Below are 21435 nucleotides of genomic sequence, written 5' to 3'. Positions count from 1 at the left end.
TATACTTGGGTTAACTGGCTAGGAAAATGCAGGTATGGGTGTGGAAGCAGGGAGCTGGGGCAGTGGAGGAACTGCCATGGTCCAAGGGGATATTGTGAGTGGGGAGTCAGGGGCAGTGGAGGAGCTGCCATGGTCCAAGTGGGTATTGTGAGTGGGGAGGCCTTGGAGGCACATGGCTGCCAGGACCTGTCTTGCCTGCAGGCTCAGCACTGAGAACCCATCTACTTTGAAGCCTGTGCTTATCACTTTCAGGTTTTCAGGGGAAGAAGATTCAACCCCCCAAAACAATCATAGACCCCACATAGACCCATGAGAATGCGAGAGGTCTGCAGCTTGAACGAGAAAGTACTCGTGCCCAGTCCTACCTCCCAGGGCAGGCACTGGGCTTCTTGGATCTGCTGAGCAGGTGTCTGAAATTGCATGAGACGTTTCCAGCTGTGAGGAGTGACCAGGTGAGCCCCACACTGTTGTGAACACTTTTGTTAGGAACCAGGACAGGGGATGACATGGAAGAGGCCCTGGTTTCACTCCAGTCAGATCCATCGGCCCTCCTCCCCCAGCTCTTGGGGACTGGCAGACAGACCGCCACTTTGTGTCAGGCTGCCCAGGTATGTTCCTGGGAACACCGTTCAAAAGAGATGCTCTGAAAAAAAGAGTTACAAGGTGAAGCAAGTTTGGGAAATGTTGTGTGCTGTCCCAAACGCCTTGTGTGTGTGTGTGTGTGTGTGTGTGATGGGGTGTGTGCCCACTGTATGCAAAAGTATTAGGGCCCCAAGAAGTCCTGCTGGGGAGAAACCTGCTTAACTTTACCCAACCCAGGCTTTCTCTCATTGGTTGATTGCAAGTTCCTATAGCACCAGTATTTCATGGCCTGCATTTTAGGAATACCACTCTCAACGCTCTCAACTTCTGTTGTCTTTTGTCAGTGACTTGTATGCGTGTTGTCAGTTCCCTTTCTGGACCCATCGCCCAAGCATGTTTTCAGGAAAGGGTATGGATTCCTTGACCACCATTGCTGCTGGGTTCCCATCTTTAATTTGCAGGATGAGTCTGGGATTCCGGGTGCCTATGCCAGGCCCAGGGCAACCTAGGCTGTTCAGAAGGCTTATGGGACACTGGGTCCTTGTGTGGTCCCTGGTTGCTCTGCATTTTTTCAGAGGTCTGGGTTACAGCCATGATGGGAGGGGAGGAGCACTCCCCCTATGATCAGTGGGCATGGGTGGCCCTTGGCAGGCTGTATGTTGGGGGCCAGTCCTTAGAAGGTGGGCATGCTAGCTGGGTGGGCGTCTGTGATGTGTGACTGCTGGCATGTTTGGCTCTCAGGGGCTTGGCACCCGGAGTGTTTGAAGGAAGAGGAATGCCCATGGGTGCTGAGGGACTTTCCATGTGGGGAGGCGCCCCTCTGAGTGGGAGGGTTTAAGCAGGCACAGTGGGGTGTGGAGGCAATGGACAGGCTCTGAAGTCCCTTGAGGCCAGGTCTGTTTTTAGTTCCGGTGGCTGAACCTCAGGGCAGCAGAGGCCCATGGAATGGTCTCTGGGGTCTGTGTGCTGTGTGAGTGCTAGAGGTGCGTGGGAAGGAACGATGGCGGTCAGCTGCTGGCGAGTGAGTGTGACTCTACAGTGTGACTCAGGGATGCATGGTGGTGGGGGAGGAGAAGGCACTGCCAAATGAGGATTAAGAGAAGGACTAGGGGCTCACACACAGCCAGCATCTCAGCCCTGCAGCCCCCGATGCCAGCACCAAGACCAGAGCAACTGGTGAGCAGCTCACATCTCATTGCACACACTGCCTTGCCCTCCCCAGAGATGCCCTGGGTGCTAACTTAACATTGTGTTATTGCCACAGGTAGCCTGGCAGGATGGGGGGCATTGCAGGGATAGCTGTGATTTGCCCTCCTGAACTCCACGAGAGGGTTCCAGGCCCTGCACCCTACACAGCCTGTCTGGGTATGTGGGGAGATAAGAACAGTCCCTTTCCTTCCCTCCACTTTGCCAGATCTACTGCTCCTCTCTTCTGCCTGGATTCCAGAATCTTCTAGAGCACAGGTTGCTCAGCAAGACCAGCTGCAGTAGCTAACTTGTGTTTGTTGTAACAGTAATCACAGAATGAAATCCCAACATGCAGAATGACAGCGCTGGGAGCTGGTGATTCCCTCTTTCTCTTCTGAGAGTCCTTCCCACCTCCCTCGGAGCATGTGGCAAAACCTTCCTGCAGGGGTCATAGTCCTGTTTTTGAAAAGGCACAGGGAGCACCTCACCTGTTTTCAAAAATATCTAACAGAAAAAAGCCTGCATTCATTCATTGTAGTGTGGTTCTTACAGGACTGGACTTTGCTGTCCAGGATTCCAGACTCGTGATCAGTCTCTGTTTCATATAGATGCAGACACTTAGAAGAAAATAAGGTGGGACAAAGCAAGCCTCTCCTTCCCCCAGAAGTACATTGCTGAGTGGAATTTTAAAATAGAAGGAAGCTCACATGGAGAGAATTGTTTATTTTCCAGATGTTCTTCTGTTACTCAGTGGTGCAGAGATTCTAGAAGAGAGGACTCCAGTTGTGAGCCCAGGAGAGCAATGGATTGCAGCAGCTGGATCTGTGCACAAGCATCGTTACCCAGTTCAGTGGTTTGAAGACTGGGGAGAACAAGGGGTCTGCGATGGCATTAATTATGTTTCTTCCTCCTTTCTTCCCCCTTCCATTTTCAGCCTTGGTTATTGGATTTGTTACTGAATTCACTCAGTAGCTGGAGTGTCTGCCATATGCCCAACTATATTATGTATTGGCTATATACGTTCTTTTTTTGGAGAAGATGCTTTGTGTTCAGAGACCAGGCACAAATGTTTTTGGTTTCACATGCTAAGGACCATCCACTGTCTTGCCTGCCTGCCTGTTTACAAATAAAAATCATGCAAACTGCACAGACACAATGCGGGTTGATAGAGTTGTGTGTTTATGGGCACGGCCATCTTGGAGGCTGTGTCCCTCTCTGGTGAATTTGTTCCTTAACTCCACTTTCCCACGCCATTTGAGTACATGATCCTGGCCACCATCATTGCCAACTGCATCGTCCTGGCCCTGGAGCAGCATCTTCCTGAGGATGACAAGACCCCCATGTCCCGAAGACTGGTATGTGATTCCCCTCCTTCTCCCCTTTGCCCCTTTTGTCTTTCTTGGTTTCTTCTCCTCTGCTTTATCACTCTCCCATTCCCTTCCTGCCTGTGAGTTCTGGGAGGGGTTTGCTCTTTGCTGGGGGACAAGCTAATGACAGACCCCATGGGGATTCACACGGAAAAGAAGAGATTACAAACACTGTGTCTGTGCTGCGTGGCAGCCAGGGAAGAAGAAAGGGCAGGCACAGGCCCATTTTCTTCCCTCCTCTTTCCTAAGGGACTTCTGACACGAGAGGAAGAGGTGGGGAGTAGAGGGGAGAGGATGAAGGATGCTCAGTGCTTGTGTGTATTTGTGGTTATGAACTTCCCAATGCTTACGTCCTTATTCTCCTTAAAGAAATGAGTCACACATCTAACGTATTCCCCCTAAAAAGAGCAGACAAATTGCCTAAAATTCACGTGTGTACTTGAGATGATGACCTTCAAGCTTCTAACTTATGTGAAGAGCAGCAAACTCCTTCAGGGCAAAGCCAGGGCCATCAGGGACCTTTCTGGGAAGGAAGTCTAGCCCCTGGGTGTGACCCTCACATTATCCATTTCTACAGCTGGCTCCCCTGGGTCTCCCTTGCCCTGTGCACTCCTGAGTCACAGACAGCCTGCAAGGGTCCCTTAGCACCCTTGCTTCCCACCTACACATGGGCAGGCCCAGCACAGACATCCAGGAAGGGCCAGGCTGTGCTTTTGCCTGTGTCTCATAAAGCACAGTCCTCTTCTCACTGGTGCTTCTGCTCCTCATCCCCACAGGAGAAGACAGAACCTTATTTCATTGGGATCTTTTGCTTTGAAGCTGGGATCAAAATTGTGGCCCTGGGGTTCATCTTCCATAAGGGCTCATACCTCCGCAATGGCTGGAATGTCATGGACTTCATCGTGGTCCTCAGTGGGTAAGTCCACTTTCTCTCTCTGTCTGTGTGTGTGTATGAAGGGGGTTGGTATCATGAGGTGGCTGGGGGCAGGGAACCTGGGGTGGAAAGACAGCAATCTGTAGAGTAGGGGCAGAAGAAAAAGTTCAAGGCTAAGATTCCCCAGGGTGCTGGACCATAGGTCAGCCACCTCAAGAGGAGGATGAGTACTGTGTGGAGATGCGTGTGGTGTTAGGCAGAGACCATGGGACTCTCAGCCAGGTCTGGAAGCTGCCACTTCTGGTTTTCCATTCTGTGCTTGGCTCAGTGGCTAAACACCCACTTCTCTGGGGAGGGTGACGTTTCCCAATGAGCCTTTTCACCAAAGCAAGCAGCTTACCCCCGCCTGGGAGGCACCTCCGAGACGGGCCAAAAGATGTAGTCAAATGCAGCTTCTTTTGGGCGTTGGAGAAGACCCCAGCCGTATTTTCTAAACTGATCATTGAGACTTGTGTTCTGACAACAGAAGTTTTTATCATTTGCATATTTGTTAATAGTATAAAATCAAATCATATTAAAATGTTGGATAAATCATTCTGTGGAAATTAATATAGCCATACGACATTGGGGCTGACCCAGTGTCACAGCAGCACATATGATGGCAGTATATTTAGTTAAATATTTGATAAATCATTCTTTTGGAAATGAATATAGTATGAAGAAGCTGGGTTGACCCAGTGCCGTTGGCAGCAAATGTGTTGGCCTTGGGAATGGTGTGACGGGCAGGCCTTCCTGGGCTTTTGTGGCTTCCTATTGGTCTTTGTGTCAGGTGGCTCTTGGTACCTGCAAAGCTGGGCACTGAGGAGTGGTCCTGTGTGGATGTGGCAGCAAGTGATGTGGTCTGGAAATTCCCTTACCCAACTGCTTGGCAGACAGGGTTCAAACCCATGAAGAAAAGAAGAGAGTGACTTAGAATGGCAGGGAAGGCGAAATATTAGCTACTACTGTGATTGACCAAAAGGAAAGGAGAGAAAAGAGGAATTGTTTTCCAGGGAGGAGTCAGAGGAGGGGTGAAGGTAGATAAAGTCTTAGAAGGAAGGGTAAGGGCTTGGGAATGATTGCATCTATTTGTTGTCTTGTGGAATAGACAAAATACTCTTATTTTTTAATCTTTACACCATTGGGATTACGTGAAAGAGAAAACACTGAAGATGTAATGGACTGGAATATGTAAATGGAAGCACGTAAGCAGCCAGCCCCTCAATATGGGAAATGGATAAATAGACTGGGATGACTATTCATGTTTAAAAATATCTGTTGCCTTACAAAAGGATTTTCTGGAGGTTAGTTTTCTAAAAGAAAATTCTACTACATTTTAAATATGAATTAGTATATGAAGATATAGTTTTTACATAGTATTACAGAAGTATATTGGGTAATGTTGCAAATGTCCCTAAAATAAATAATATGTGCTGTATTAGAAGAGACCCGTATGAGAATCTGAATCATTTAGAAATGTTATGATTCTATCTAGAAGAAAAGTGTTGTATAAGTCACTACAGAAGAACAACAAAAAAAGAAAAGTATTGTAATGTGTATATAATAAGTTTGTGTAAATTCTTGGTCCTGCTCAGCTCTATATGTGGCAGAATCCATTTGAAATTTCTTGTCTAGTCCATTTATTTTTGTTTTAAATGATTATATGTTCATTAAAGAAATATGGAAAATACAGAAAAGTCAAAAGAAGAAAAAAAAAATTCACTGATTCAGAAAAATTCCTGATTGTTTTGTGGTATTTCCTTCCAGGCCTTCGATGCTAAGCAAGCTGTCTTTTAAATGCTTGTAATTTTGCTGCTTTCTTCCCAATATAGTATGAGCATATTACATGTTATTGCATATTTTGGTAAAAATCTGTAATGACTGATCAGCAGTTTGTTAAGTAGATGTACACATCTTGCTTCTCATTTTTGCAGTTACTTGACACTTGGATTCTTTCTGTTTTTTGGCTCTGATAAATAATTATTAAAGATGCTCCAACGTACGTCTTTTGGATATCACATTTTATGAGACATTTTACAAGGTTGAAGAAGTACTTCTGGAGGAGTATACGGCTGTTCTGGTGTGGGGTCTGGGAACTAATGGCTGAGAGGAGGTGGAGAAACTGGACTGTTTGACTGCATGAGAGAAGACTTCCAGTAGATGTTAATCTCTCTGCAAATAAGGGTTGCTACATGGTTGTTGAAGAAGCAGATTCATAGGGACCCATAGGGTTCTTTTGTCAGCGAAGCCAAGAAGGGCCCCTGGGTCCTTGCCTGCATGTCCAGGGGGTGCTCAAGAGTCAGTGCAGGTGCTGAGCTTGGCTGAGTCAGTTGTCCTCTCTGTGCTCTCTTTCCCATCCCTCACATCTTCCCTTCTTAGTGGCTCTTCAGATGTCCCTGGCTTTGTGAATTGCCTTCACAGGCCCCTGAGTTCCATATGAACTCACAGGACTTTGCTCCTGCTCCTCCTCCAGACCTGCTGCTTAGCCCTCTTCTCAGCATGGACCATTCCCTTTCTCCTCAATTCATGGGTGAATGTGCTCCAGGCAAAGAGCTTGGTCCTCTTGAGATCCCCGCTGAGGGGCTGAGGGTTGCGGTTCTATCCCACAGGAATGCATGATCATATTTAGTCTTACAGTCACATGATGCTCTCATCTACCACATTGTGTGGCTCTAAGATGCACGTTTTTCATGCTGGAACATTGCTGAAATCAGCCTGTGTCTTACAATAATGGCATGATATAGTTTAATTGACAGCATGTTTTTCTTTCTTAGTGCTACATAAAATTACGGGGCATCTTACAATTGTTGGGGTTGTAGATTCAATGACATGTGATACCAACCAGGGAGGCAGGCAAAGTGGACTTTAGAGATGAGTCATCTGGTACTCAAAGAGGGTAAGTTATTCGCCCAAGATCACACCTGCCTCTTAATGGCAGATGCAGGAGTCAGAATTGTGCCTTTTGATCCAGGGCTGGTGTTTTGACCCCTGCCCTGTGCAGCCTCCTTACCAGGCCACCTGGTATCCCCCTTTGTCTTCCTGACACCTGCACCCACAGCAGTCCCTGCTGACAGCTCTTCCTTCCCACCTCATCTCCAGGTGTCACCTCCCATTTTCCCCTCTGCACAGGAGGAATGACAGGTGCTGGAGCATGACACAGTGCCTCAGGGCTGAGGCTGCGCAACTTCTCAGCTCTCGGTGCTGACAGGAGGGAAGTGGGTGCTGAGGTGTCAGTCAGCTGGCTCAGTGTAAGACCTGCTCTTATTGATCTTTGCTAAGAGATGACTAGTTGGGGGGCCTGGGCTACCACATTCTGCCTGTGACCTCTGACCTCCTAAACTTTAGTGTTCTTTGGCCTATAAGTTGAGGGTGTGCATGGTTTAGAAAGCGCATTTATGTACATTGCTTCATCTTGTCCTCATAATGCCATAGAAAAGACCGTGCTAGCCTCATTTTACAGATGAAGAAACTGAGGATCAGAGAGGGCACATGAATTGCTAGCAGGCACTAGATCCAGGACTTGAGCCCACATCTCCTGGCTCCAAGTTCCTTCTTTCACTGACTTTTCCCCATACTGTCAGTTACTTCATAACCCCAAGGGCCCCATGGTTCTAAGGCTCTGTGGTTGCAGGTTCCTTTAGTCCCCGTGAGGCAGTGTGGGATGAGCTCAGGGAGGTATGATCAGGCAAATGCTCACTCTCAAAGGTGGGGCTTCACATGTGAGTTGAAGGGGACAGGGGCCCAATGTGTCCATCCTGAGACTTCTCTCTGTGGGCTTGGGATGAGACTCCCTGCTCTGTGGTAAAGAAGGCATGTCACTTTAACTGTCAGCATAGCATGGTTTGATGTGTAGAGAGTGGATCAGAGTTCCAGCTGATTTCTTCATTAAATGGCTTGTTTGTTCACTCATTCACTCACCAATTCATTAATTCAGTGAAACTAGTATTGTGTTGGTGAAGGCAGAAGGCAATGCTGGGACCGAGAAACGTGGACGTTATTATATTTTCCCACCTGCTAAAAGACAGTGGAATTTGCCATTCTTTTAACACATTCTTATCTTACAGAACTTGGGATCTCTCTTGCATTGGGAACAACTCAGGCAATTTTTAAACACTTGTCAGGCCACCTGGAGAATTCCAAATTAGTTGAAGTCACTATTACACATTAGTCAAGAGTGAGTTATAAAAATATAGTACCTGGAAGAGATGGGCAGATGAGATGGGAGGATGAGAGTCAAGGGTACTCCTAAACCATGGGTAACAACAGGGAAATGAAGGCGAGGACTGTGTCTTAGATGCCCGCTCATCTCTATATGCCCAGTGCCTGGCATATAGTTGGTACTCAGTAAATGCTGATTGAATTGAATTGCTGTCCTATCCCCAGATTCTCTTGTCTATAGGATATAAAAATGAGTGCTGGGGGAAGGCTGGGGCTGGGGTAAAGAGGGATTGTCTGTTCCCAGCCTTCCCCCTTGGCCTGGCTGAGCCAGGCAGTGTCTATGTCTCTCTCATCTCTATCTACCTCTGCCAGGCTGCTCATATTCTGGTCATTCTATTAGGAAAATGAAAGCTGGGAGCTCAATTTCTAGGCCATTAAGCAATATTGGGCTTCCAGTCATCTGTGGTTATTTACCAGGTTGTCAGTGTTATCTCCTGAGAATTGCTTCCTGGGTGATGAGAGCAGAGTCAGCACTGCATATTGAAGACCTAACCTCATTGAAGTGGCTGTGGATGGGGTGGGGGTTGGAGGGGTGGATAAGGAGAAAGCAGGGGTATCACATCACCTAGCATTTACCATCTAATAAAAATGGTCATTTATTGAACCGTGTGCCAAAGACCACACACGCACACACACACAATTTCTAATCCTAAAAATGTACCAGGAGTTGAGAATCATTAGGCTTGACTATTACCCAGTCCCATTTTACAGATGAAGAAGCCAAGGCACAGACAGTTTAACTTGTCCAAATCCAAATGGTTGGTATAAGGTAAAGTCAGAATTTGAACCCAGGCCGGTTTGCCTTTAGCACCTGGGCACCTTCCCTAGGCCAAGTGATGTCACTGCCTCAGACTCAGCGACAGCACCAGCTGTTCCTGTGCTGCTGGAGCAATTTAGTCTCCTTTCACTATTTCCCTTGTGTCTCTTTGGGTTCAGGCCAAATGGAGAAAAGTGTGTTATCCCTTTCCATCTAGGAAGTCTTTGTTTTCCATTGTATGTTAAAATATTGGTGACATTACAGAGCTAGTCGTGAGTGTTGGTAATATTGTCTATTTTCCTAAGAAAACCCCCAAATCAGCTCAAAATATGCTCTTTCCTGAGTTTTGTCAGCCTTGCATGGGAGGTGACCTGCGTTGGCTCTTCCCTTTACTGCGGAGCACATGGTGTAGACTCTGGGGAGGGGCAGGTGTGTCTGTGCCTGGCTCTTCCTCCTTCCTCTGCCAAGGTCATCACCCCAGGGCCTAGGAGGCCCCTCAAGAGCTATTGCTGAATACCCACTCTGTACCAGGTACTGTGTTTGGTGTGGGTGGAATGGGGCCTAGTGTCTTCCATGGTGGTGGGGGCTGGAGCCACGCAACATGAGAACCTGAAAGGGTGTCCAGCCTGGCCCTGGGGCACTGGGGAAAGCTTCTTGAAAGAAGTCACATTTAAACAAGTGGAAAGGATGGACAGATGGAACTCAGCTGGGCAGGGAAGGAGAAGAGCCCTTCTGGGAGAAAGAATGCTATGTACAAATGCCCTGTGGGGGTGGCGCATGGAGAGAGGCACACAGACAGACCACAGGACACTTCTGGAAGCCTGGCAGGTGGCATGGGGAGAGACCTGCAGAGGTCAGCAGGGGCCAGTCTAGGCCATTCTGAGTAGTCTGTACTTTAACCAGAGGGCAGTGGGGAGCCACGGAAGGCTTTGAGCAGGGGGTTCACTATTTCACTGTTTCACTCTGAGTCTGCTCTGGATGTGGCACAACTCTTTTTTCTTTTTTACCCTGGAATCAACTCTGAGGAAAGCCATGGAAAAGAGTTGGAGCCATCTCCACATCCTTAGCTGCAGTTTGGGAGAATGTGCAGAGCCAAGCAGAAAGAGGGGAGGCAGAGGAAAAGGGAGCAGGGGAGAGGAGAGCCAGGGAGTGCTGCAGTAAAGCTGGGAGCTGCCGTCCTCATCCCCAGCTTCTCGCCAGTGGCACATGCAGAACGATTTAGCCTGAAGCCTGTTGGTAGGAGGATGCTATCTAGAGCTAAATATATATTGATAGGTATTTTTAGAGGGTTTTCTGTAAGGAGGCTGCCCTAATACAAGAGTTTCCTGAGCAGCTAAAGATCGAGGAAAGCAGAGTTTTCCTCAGCACTGTCTCTCTGAGGCTGAGAATGTGGGGGAAGAGTTGTGAATGCAGTCCTCGGGCCCCCAGCCCAATTTGAATCCCTGTGGTAATAGTATGATATCACTGGGTATTTATATAGCATCACCAGGCCAGTGAGCCTGGCGGGACCTCAGAGACCTGTCTTTTACTTGTCCTTACTGTTCTGGGCAGGTGAAGGATGCAGATGGGGAGCAAGGGCAGAATGGGTAGAGGGAGGAGACATGAGAACTTGTTATTTAGGAGATGGGGAAACCGAGGCTGAGTGGAGCAAGGCAAGGGACTCAGAGATACTTAGCTGAGCTGCTAGATGACCAGATATTTATTTAGTGCCTTAATGCTAGGCACTAAACCTGGCATCAGCATTATTAATGCTGATGTTGGGGAGGTCTGCAAGCCTGTAAGCCTTACCACTTTTCAGTTCTTCCTCTCAGCATCGTTGCTGGCTGCTCCTCTGACAGATCTCCACCTCCTCCCTGGCTTTTTGTGCATTTCTAGCTCCACACTGGGGAGCACAGCTGCCACTTGCAGCATCTCCTTTTATCAGAACATTATTTCTGTTCCAATTGCATTTCCCCCCAGATGGGCAAATGATGGAAAAGATAAGGTTAGAATATAGGATTTTGATTCCAGGGAGAGGTGGGCAAAAGACAAAATGTGAAGCTTAAAGGTCTCTTCTTAGCTCTGTGCTGCTGATAAATCCAGTTACTTCAGGGAGACTCCGAGTGAGAGTGCCAGTTAGTAGTTGATGGGCAGCTGAGTTGGGATTGTGCCTTGGGTGGGAGGGAATTTTTTCTCATGTATGCACTCTGTCTTTTTTCTATATTGAGATGCACCATTGGTTCACTCAACAGATATATATTGAATATACACTGTGTTCCAGATGTAAGACATTGGTGTTGGGATGGTTTCTGTTTCCTGAAAGGCTTCTTCTTGCCACCCCCACCCATTGACAGAAGCTCCATATGGACAGAACTGAGTGGGGCCTGAATTGGCTTTGATATCACCAAAGAGGAGGAAAAGCCAGAGGGAGTGAAGAAAGCTTCAAAATCCCTGGGTGGTTTGGTTTGGGACTTTATTTGTCTCCTGGCATTGCATTCACTCAGGGTGATACAGGGAAAGAAATTATGGCAAGGTGCTTTCTAAGTCAGACCGTTCTCCTGGGCCTGGAGCTCTCATTTGAAGGCAGTTAAACGCGTGCATTCTTGTGCTTGTGCATGAGTGTATGTGGAAGAGGGAGGTGGGGTGAAAATTCCCAGGTATGTTTTCAAAGCAGAGGTGGATATGGCATAAATGCGAACTCTATAGATTTACAAGAATTGAGAATTAAAGGAACTGTTTACATTTCCATTCTGTGGTTGAAATATGTCTCCTCCTTTGGGTAGAGATTTGTGCACTTGTGTCTATGTTGTAAATATAGTCCACAGTTAAGTATAACTGTGTTGGTGTGAAATGTGAAAATGCAGCAGCACTATTTAATGTATGTGTCACTGAAGTCAGGAAATAGCAGATATAATGAGTGCAGAGTGGTTACCAAAGGGAAGGGGCAAGGGGGGGCAGAGCCGATGTTGAGAGGAAAATGAGGGCGTGCTGGTTTAAGAAAGAACGTATGAAGACAAGGTAAGGCTAAGGTTACTAAAGCTCAATCACTGAATTTTAGATCTAGGAGAATAATTAATTTGCCTAACTTTCCCTTACTTATTATTTTTTTCACAGAAGAGAAGACTAAAGTGCATGTTGCTAAGAAACTTGTCCAGGGTCTTTTAGATGGGGTGTGGTGAGCTGGGGCTTGGATCCTGTGTAATTCCAAATCTAGGACTCTGTTGCCGCGGTGCCTTACTACCCCTGGCGATGAGAATCTGCTGCTTCTTGGTTGTATTTAGGCCATGAAGCTGGAGGTATTAAGAAATAAGATTTTCTGTTATTTGGCTGGAATATATATGTGCAACTTACATGGAAACAGAGTTTAATCTCATGGACTGAATGACCTGGGGGCTCTGGGTTCTGGTCCTGATCCTGACATACATTCTCTCTGTCATACTGGTGATGATGTAACCCATCTCAGCTTGGCTTTCCTTTATGAAACTTCATTTATGAAGTGAAGGTAAAACCTGCTGTAGCTACCTCCACCAGGTTTCATGACAAGCAAATAGGATAGTGATGATGTTGATAATGACAGCTCCCATTTAACCAGGAGCTCATGTCTTATTTTAAATGCAGAAGGCTTCATATTCTATACTGGCACTTGCACATATTATTTTAAATATAGAAATGTAAGGCAATGGTGATATTATCTCCATTTTACAGATGAGGAAACCAAAACTTAAAGAGGCAAAGTCACTTGCTCAAGGTCAAACAGTTACTAAGGGGAGAGATTGGCCCTTTAATTCTATTATCAACAATTCTAAAGCCCTTGCTACATCTAGTGTACAGCACAGCCTCCACTGCCAAAGTGTTTTGCAAAACAATAAAGCAAAATACCAAATCAGTGAACAATAATACCTTCCCTCCAGGACAGTGATATTATAAAGATAAATGTTAAAATACACATAAAGCACCCTGAGTGCCTTGAAAAAAACCAGCATATAAAAATTGAAAGTACTCAAAATACTATGGTTCTGTAGACCTCATTAAGAATGGTCATTTATCTCTATAAAACTTGCAACCACAGAAACAAATTTCACTGAAACCTATTGCAAATTTTAAAACTATGGTAAATTTAAAATTTTCCATTAGTTATAATTTTGCCTCAAGAGAGAAGTTTACTACATATCGCACATAGGATATATCTTATTTCCTATCGGCAGCATATCTAATTTTATCAAAATTAGTCAAATCCTGCTACAGTCATTACCCATAAGAACAACAAAGAAGTTCCAAGAGTAAAAGTTGGAACAAAGGCCTTTATTTAAAATTTTTCTAACAAGGAAAATGTTACATTTTCTAGATTTCCATTTTTTTGGTCTTCCCTTTCTTTGTCTTCTATCCTCCCCACTTCTCACAAAACATACACAGGCCAGAGGGGTCAGCCCCTGTCCGCCCACATCTGGATGTGACCCAGGAAGGCTGACAATGCCCTCTCTCCTCCAGGAAGAATGTCCAGGCAGAGCCCTTGCACAAAGGAGGGGCTGAAAAGAAGCCTGAGGTCTGACGTCTTCCCTCTTGTCTTTCATTTCCTTCCTTCTTGGCTGCCACTCTTCTGTCAGTTGCCTGGACCTTGGTGACAGAACATTTAGGAAGGGGGCTCAGGGCCATGGCTTTTCTCCCTGGCCTCCAGCACTGGAACAGTGACTAGGAGGCAGAGTGACAAGTGTGGCTGCTTCACGTGTCAGATGCATTGGAAACAATTTACATCACTGTGGGGGTCCCTGCATCTCACCTCCTCTCCACCAGCTCTCTGGGGCCCAGCTGGCCTTGGAGAGTCCTTACCTAGTCCAGGTTGGCATGACTAGCCATGGGAGAGCTCAATCTGAAATGGAACTGAAACTGACCTGGTTTGGGGTATCTTTGCTGTTGAATCTTAGTCAAAACTCTGGGTGAGGGAGAGAAAACCAGAAAGAAGCCCACTCAGGGCTAAGCATCCCTAATACCCATATATGAGCTCTGAACTATGGTGTGGGGGAAAATGGACAGAGTCAGGAGAAGACAGGAGGGAAGGAAGTATAGAGGCAGCCGGTATTAGTTGAGCACATCCTGTGTTCAAACATTGTGCTGACTGCTAGGGATGCAGCACTGGATGGAGATATAGCCTCTATTCATAGCTTGCTGTCCAGCAGAGAAGACAGATATTTACTTTAATTTAATAGTGTATAACATGCTGCATAGGAGAAGAGTTAGGGTGCTAGGATAACTTTTCACTGGGACCCTAACCTAACTTGAGACCTGAAGACTGAGTTATACTTAGCTAGGATGAGACGAGAAGAGGGAAGGGGACAGGATGAGGAGAGTTCCGGGCAGAGGGTAGGACAGCTGTGCAGGGCTAGAGATGGGGGAGGCCATGGCAGATCTGAGAAACAAAAAGAAGGCTGGAGGGGCCCACAGTGATTGTAATCTAAGAGGGGTTGGAAAGTAGGCAGGGACCACATCATTCACATCATTCAGGGCCTCGTTGGCATGTCCAGGCATGTTCAGTGGGAGGCCATTGAATGGTTTGAAACAGGAAAGTGAACAGATTTGCAGGAGAGGCACGATGTTTGCAGAGAAGAAGATAGAACAAGTTGCCCAAATGACTCCATGTCTCCTCAGAATTAGGGAAATAGGATTAAAGTCCTCAGTGTCCCTTTCTTCCTTCTTGCCTCCTCCTTCCAACATCAGCCCTCAACTATAATTTTGTTTAACCTATTGGAGCTGTACCAAAAATCAGTTTACAGACCTTATAATCTAGCCGAGCACATGTTAAAGATTTGTTAATCTGCCCAGAGTAGAGACATAGTCCCTGGCCCTCTGAGATTATACTCTGAGCATCTCCTACTGATTCAAATAATGGGTAAGAATTGATGAGTGTGTGGGCTTTTATTTTTTATATTCAGCAGAGAAATTATTTTAAAAATGCTTTGCTGAGAACATTGCTATATGATTATTATGATTTTTATTTTTCTGATAGAACAATAGTCAAAAGATCAAGCCAACCCACATGCTTGTTTATGGGATGTTTCTCTTTTCCCTGTTCCCAAAGCCCATGACACATCATGATGCTGAATCTGGATCCTAACTGAACTCTGGTTAATAACCACTGTAAATATAACATTTTGTGATTTAGGGGCCCTTACATCCTTCCAGTGGGGAGCTCAAAGTGCTCTGTGAGTTACATTCTACCCACTCATTTGGAAGAGGGAAATAGAGAATCCCAGTTCCCTTTCCAAGTAAGTGTCATATTCTCTGTTCTGGAGACAGGTCACCCAGATGGATCCTTCACATATGGACTCTGGTGATAGAGACGGGAAGGGAGTAAATGCTCACCCCGGTCTTTTATCCTGCCCACTTCCATCCCACATCCCCTCTTCAGATGAGTGCAGCCAGCTCTTTAACGTGTTAGCTTCTTCCTCCCTGCTCTTCTGTTGTCCTTTTCTTAGTCTCCCTAATCCTTCCCTGTTTTCATTTTACATTCTGTTCTGAAATACAAGACTTGGGGAGTTTGAGGTAGATGCCACAGAGGGTAGTATGTGGTGTTGTGGTTGTGGTGTGTATGAGAGACTCATTCTGACCAAGACCTTCTTAGAACTTTGTCTATTAGACTCTGACCTCCAGTCCTTCTTCTCCAATAAGCAAATTCAAGTTTGGGGTGGGATCTCCCTACTGGGAATCTGATCAGGTCAAAGTTTGACTAGCTAGTACTGCAAATAAAGGAGGAGGAACTTCCGATGATTTCCACTCCCCCCAGCTGTGACTGGTCTGAACTCTAAGCAACAAGAAATCACCTACAAGCACTGGCTGTTTCCTGAATAAAGTTTCCCTCAAATATGTAACATAGTATATTTTGTAGTGTGTGGATGCTGTTGTGATTTATAAAATATAAATACATCTAAAAGTATTGTTGAATGAGTAGTATTGTTTTCTTTTTTAATTTATTCAATATAGCATAGTGATTAAGAATTTGGGCTTCATAGACAAGCAAACCTGAATTCATATCTTTGCTCTACTGTTTACTAGTACTGTGGTTGTGGGCAAGTGACCCAGCTTCTGTTAAGTCTCAATGTCTCCATCTACATAGAAAAAGGAATGGCTCTGGGTAATAACAATTATTTAACCATGTTGTTAAGGGGCTATAGTAATTGAAATAACTCCTCCAAGGGATGGGGTTGGTCTTGAATTTGTGGCATTAAAAAGAGAGCCTCACACTTGAAAGAATGAGAATTGCTAGTTCAGTGTAACTAACCCATTGATATGAAAGAAGGAGATGAGGCCCAGAACTGCAATGTATGCCCCATTTTGCCTGTGGCTAAAGCCTGATTTTAGTCAAGCTGGTCTTCAGTCTTGTGTAGAGGTGATGGGGAAAGTAGAAGTAGAAGTTAGATACAATGCTTCACTTGTGAACAGAACAGTCTAATTGGAGTTCACGAGATATATGGCCCGTGTTTGATTTTTGGTATTTGGTAGTGGAGGTCGGGGAGTTGGGAACAAGCAGCTGTCATCCTTTTGGGAAGCCATGCTGTCCCCAGCAGGTGACACCCCAAGTCTCTTTGCCAGTGAGGCCCCACCACCCCACAGTGGTATGAGTTAGGCTGCTCATGCAGAGTCATTTCTCAGGCATTATTCCTAACTCTTTTCCTTTTCATAAAGTGAGAGGGCTTATGCTCATCCCTCAACCAGACTATGAAAGAGACACTCACATTCCCAAGTGGTGGTTTTATTTTTTTATATTTTATGTTTGTATGGGAAATTGTGGATAAAGTGAAATAATTATAAATAAATGGTATGTTTCCTTTTTTAAAAAAGAGCAATCTAATTGGAATAGAATGTATGTGTGGTCCTAAGGCAGCTGGGAACAATGTGACCCGTACAGAGCTTGTTCCAGGTTGGCTGGTCCAGGCTATAGGAGTCTCATTTTTAAACTCTAAAATACCTCTCTTGCAAGATTTATGTACTAGATTAAACAGGGCTAGATGCTCTAACAAATAACCCCCCAAATTTCAATGGGTTAACATAGTAGGTTCTCTCTTGCTCCTTGAACAGGACAGTGTGTCCTGAACAGTGCTCCTGGCTTCCCTCCACTTGGTGAGGTAGAGACCCAGGCTCCTTCTATCTGGTAGCTCTGCTGTCCTCTATGATCTCATGGTTTATGTCCCTTCAAGAGAAGTGGAAAGAGAGAGTAAGGATAAGGCATACTCCTTAAATGTATTGGTATAGAACTGATACACATTACTTCTAGTCACATCCCATTGACAAGGAGCAGCCATGTGGCTCAGCCTAGTTGCAGGTGAGACTGGGAGATCTAATCCCTAATTGGGCAGCTGCCTTCTAGCAAAAACCTTGCCCTGTGGGAAGGAGAGCATCAATTTTGGAGGACAGTAATGATCTCTTCATTGTCTATGTGAGTATAAATTGTCAGATGCATAGGAGATATATAATAAATGTTTTCTTCTAATTATTAGTAACATCCATTGAGTCAAGAAATATTTGCTATGTGTGTACAAAACATTTTGCTAAGTATTGAGGCTAGAAAGATAAATAATAAGATACCTGCCCCCAAGGAACTTTAAGTCTGATGTGTAGATAGTGTATATAGGTAGATGATTTTCATTTGAGCTTGACATCATTTGATCAGAAGAAAAAACTGGGAATAAATGTGCTCTACTCTGTGCAATCAGCTTTCTATCTGTCCATCTATCCTCCTTTCATTGAATGGGTCCCATGTGCAAGGCCTAGCGGTGAGCAGTAGGAGGGACAGCAGTAGAATTAAATAAGGAAGAGATGGAAGATCACTGGGAATGTGGTTTCACTTTGCCCTAATGCAGCAGCTGTTGACACACTACATGCTGGTGTAACTAGCCATTGAACTGTTTTTGCCACCTCTCTTGATCAAGCTTTGAAGATAAGAATGAGAAACAATTAGTGTATTTCATATTTTTTTTATTTTTGTTGTCATGCTTATTTTTGTCCTCTTCAAGACAGCAAAGCCTAGGGGTCGTCAGCCAGCTGAGGCTGTTTATAAAATGTCCATGTTGGCCTGGATATCACTACTGGTTAACATTTGTCAAACTCTAAACTCTGTAGTCTAGTAAAACAGAGGATCAGGAGCCAGTTTCAGAAGGAAAACCACCCTTTCCATTTACTAATTTCTTTTCTATCCTTAGCCTGCACAAAGAAGGTTGAGAAGTCAGAAGTTTAGTTATGAACTGTGTACAACTACAACAAATAGAGTCAGTAGTAAATAAATGGTTGTCATGAGTCTTTGGAGAAGGATTTATTATTGTGGCCATAGATTGGAGTGGTCCTTGAGGATGTTAATTATGTTGCTCCTTGTTGCAGTTTATGACATGGCTTCTATGTGGGGTAATTGGATCTAGGGGAGCTATCCTTTTCCATGGAAAAGGGCCAGTTTGGTCTCAGGTTTATAGCCCTAAGGAAAGGAGTTTCAGAAAGCAGTTGCCCAAATTTTTCAGCCTCCTTGATATTTCCAGTGCAGAATTCTGGAAAAGGTCTCCTTAATTCAGAAATTGGCCTTTGTTGCAGGGATGCTACGTCAGGAGGCAGGGAGGGGAAGAATGGAAAAGAGAGCTGAGATTACCTAGTTATTCAGGACTGTGGACGTAATTAATAGCTGGTGTTCAGTGCTAATCACTGCATTAAACATTTCAAAGGATTTAAAAAAAATTTTTGGCAACATCCCTGTGAGGTAGGTACTATTATAATCACTACTAGATGAGGAAACCAGGGCTTAGGTGGTTCAGTAATTCCCCCATATCATGCTGCTAATAGTTTGTAGGGTCAGGATTCCAATGAGGAAGCCTGACTCCAGAGCTTAGGTTTCTGACCGTGATGCTACACTGCCTTCCTAATTTATGTATCTAGTGGCTGCATGGTCTGAATTTTTTTTTTTTTTTTACTCCTGATGCATCTTAATTAACAAAAGTGAAAGGATGTATCTGTTGGTCTGGATGTCAAAATCCATCCAAGGGAATATAAAACTCACTACTTGGTTTTAGTTACTGGAAAAATGGCTTCTATTGGAGGGGATTAAGAGAACAATAGATTATTGGTTTTTCTATATCATTTTGATCTTGAAATCAATTTAGAAATATTGTCCATTTAGCCTGTTAACAATAGATTAGAGTTATAACACAGGACAGCCTGGCAAGATGCAAGGAACAAAGGCTCTGGCATGACATAGTTCTGTATTTGAAGTCTGCTTCTGGCTTTGTGACACTGAGCAAGTTATTTAACCTCTCATCCTCAATTTCCTTATTGGGAAATGAAGGATTTAGGGTATTTCTGAGTATTTTATGAGACTAAACTGGTATGATATATGTTGAGCATTTGAAACAGTGCTCTGCACATAGTAGATTTTCAACAATAGTACCTGCTACTATTTTATAGTTTATTGATGAGGAAAGGGAAGCATATAATGAACAAATATATTCTCTGGGTTACTCTAGCCCCCACAAAAAACTTACCCTAGCTGGGATGAAGTTGTTGTCCTTGTATTTTCAATCTGTTGCTACTTGTGCTGGATTATGCTAGCTTCTAGAACATACTAAATCTTGAGTTAATTTCTTAGTCCATTTGGACGGCTATATCAAAAGTATCATAGACCAGGTGGCTTATAAACAACAGAAATTTATTTCTCAACATTCTGGAGACTGGGAAGTCCATGATCAAAGCAGATTCAGTGCCTGGCAAAGGCGCCTTTCCTGGCTGCTGGACAGCTGTCTGTGTCCTCACATGGTAGAAGGGGTGAGGGAGCTCTCTGGTGTCTCTTTTATAAGGACACTAATCCCATATAAGAGCAGAGTCCTCATGACCTAATACCTTCTAAAGGCTGAACCTCCAAATATCACATTGGGGATTAGGTTTCAACATATGGATTTTGGGGATACACAAACATTCAGTCTATTACAGTGGGCTTTAGAGTCCTGGAATCACTTCATCTTTGATCTGCATTTATAGCTTAATTTATCTTGATACAGGTTTCAAAATATAATTGAATAGCTACACTCACTTGATAATATTAAAGTAGGGCTATATCTTTAAGGCACAGTATCAGCTGGCTGTGAACAAAATGCTGGCTGATATATATGGTCTTCTTTTTCTCTCTGTATTCTTTTTTGAATTCTCATTCCAGTTCTGGTTTTAAATGTACCTTCAGTAAATAGATCCTCTTTATTTCCCTTCTAGTTCATTACTTACTTCCCATGCCTTCCTACTTATATAATCAAAATCTCATGATAGTTCTATGTTGTTTGTGTTGCTTTCCAATTACTTATCTGAGTCTTCCTCTTTTGAGAGAATATAACACATTAATATTTATTGTAATAAATGGTTTTTTATTCTTTTCCTTTATTTTATTTGCTATTTATTAGACTTTATTACTGTTTCTTCATTTTTCTTCTTCTTTCTGTATTGATCAGCATCTTTAAATCAGTTTTTTATAATTATCTACTGGATTATCAAACTCTTATGGTGAAGACCATTTTTTATCTGTTTCATTTTACTCCCCATCTTTCCACTTCTGATATGGTTTGGTTGTGTCCCTACCCAAATCTCAACTTGAATTGTATCTCCCACAATTCCCACATGTTGTGGGAGGGACCCGGGGTGGGGGGGGGGCAGTAATTGAATCATGGGGGCTGGACTTTCCCATGCTATTCTCATGATAGTGAATAAGTCTCATGAGATCTGCTGGGTTTATCAGGGGTTTCCACTTTTGCTTCTTCCTCATTTTTCTCTTCCTGCTGCCATGTAAGAAGTACGTTTCACCTCCTGCCATTATTCTGAGGCCTCCCCAGCCAAGTGGAGCTGGAAGTCTCATTAAACCTCTTTTTGTTCCCAGTTTCAGGTATGTTTTTATCAGCAGCATGAAAACAAACTAATGCAGTAAATTGGTACCAGGAGAGGGGTGTTGCTGAAAAGATACCTGAAAATGTGGAAGTGACTTTGGAACTGGATAACAGGCAGAGGTTGGAACAGTTTGGAGGGCTCAGAAGAAGAAAGGAAAACGTGAGAAAGTTTGGAATCTCTTAGAGACCTGTTGAATGGCTTTGACAAAAATGCTGATAGTGATAGGAACGATAATGTCCAGGCTGTGGTTGTCTCAGGTGGAGATGAGGAACTTGTTGGGAACTGGAGCAGAAGTGGCTCTTGTTATGTTTTAGCAAAGAGACTGGTGGCCTATTGCCCCTGCCCTAGAGATTTGTGGAACTTTGAACTTGAGAGAGATGATTTAGGGTGTCTGGTGGAGGAAATTTCTTAGCAGCAAAGCATTCAAAAGGTGAGTTGGGTGCTGTTAAAAGCATTCTATTTTAAAAGGGAAACAGAGCATAAAAGTTCAGAAAATTGGCAACCTGACAATGCAGTAGAGAAGAAAAACCCATTTT

The 21435-nt window shown here is 44.4% G+C and overlaps 1 protein-coding gene across 12 annotated transcripts in view; it reads left to right on the top strand.

Annotated features, from left to right (window-relative positions):
* CACNA1E (calcium voltage-gated channel subunit alpha1 E) overlaps positions 1 to 21435 on the top strand; it is a 492838-nt gene that overhangs the window by 191077 nt on the left and 280326 nt on the right. For all 12 annotated transcript variants that reach the window (XM_063795020.1, XM_063795026.1, XM_063795047.1 and 9 more), the window contains exons 4-5: positions 3020 to 3125; positions 3914 to 4053. In XM_063795020.1, the coding sequence (XP_063651090.1) occupies positions 3020 to 3125; positions 3914 to 4053 (246 nt within the window). The remainder of the gene's footprint in view (positions 1 to 3019; positions 3126 to 3913; positions 4054 to 21435) is intronic.

Source organism: Pan troglodytes, chromosome 1 (assembly GCF_028858775.2).
Source record: "Pan troglodytes isolate AG18354 chromosome 1, NHGRI_mPanTro3-v2.0_pri, whole genome shotgun sequence".
NCBI lineage: Eukaryota > Metazoa > Chordata > Mammalia > Primates > Hominidae > Pan > Pan troglodytes.
This window is presented reverse-complemented; position numbering and strand designations above follow the sequence as displayed.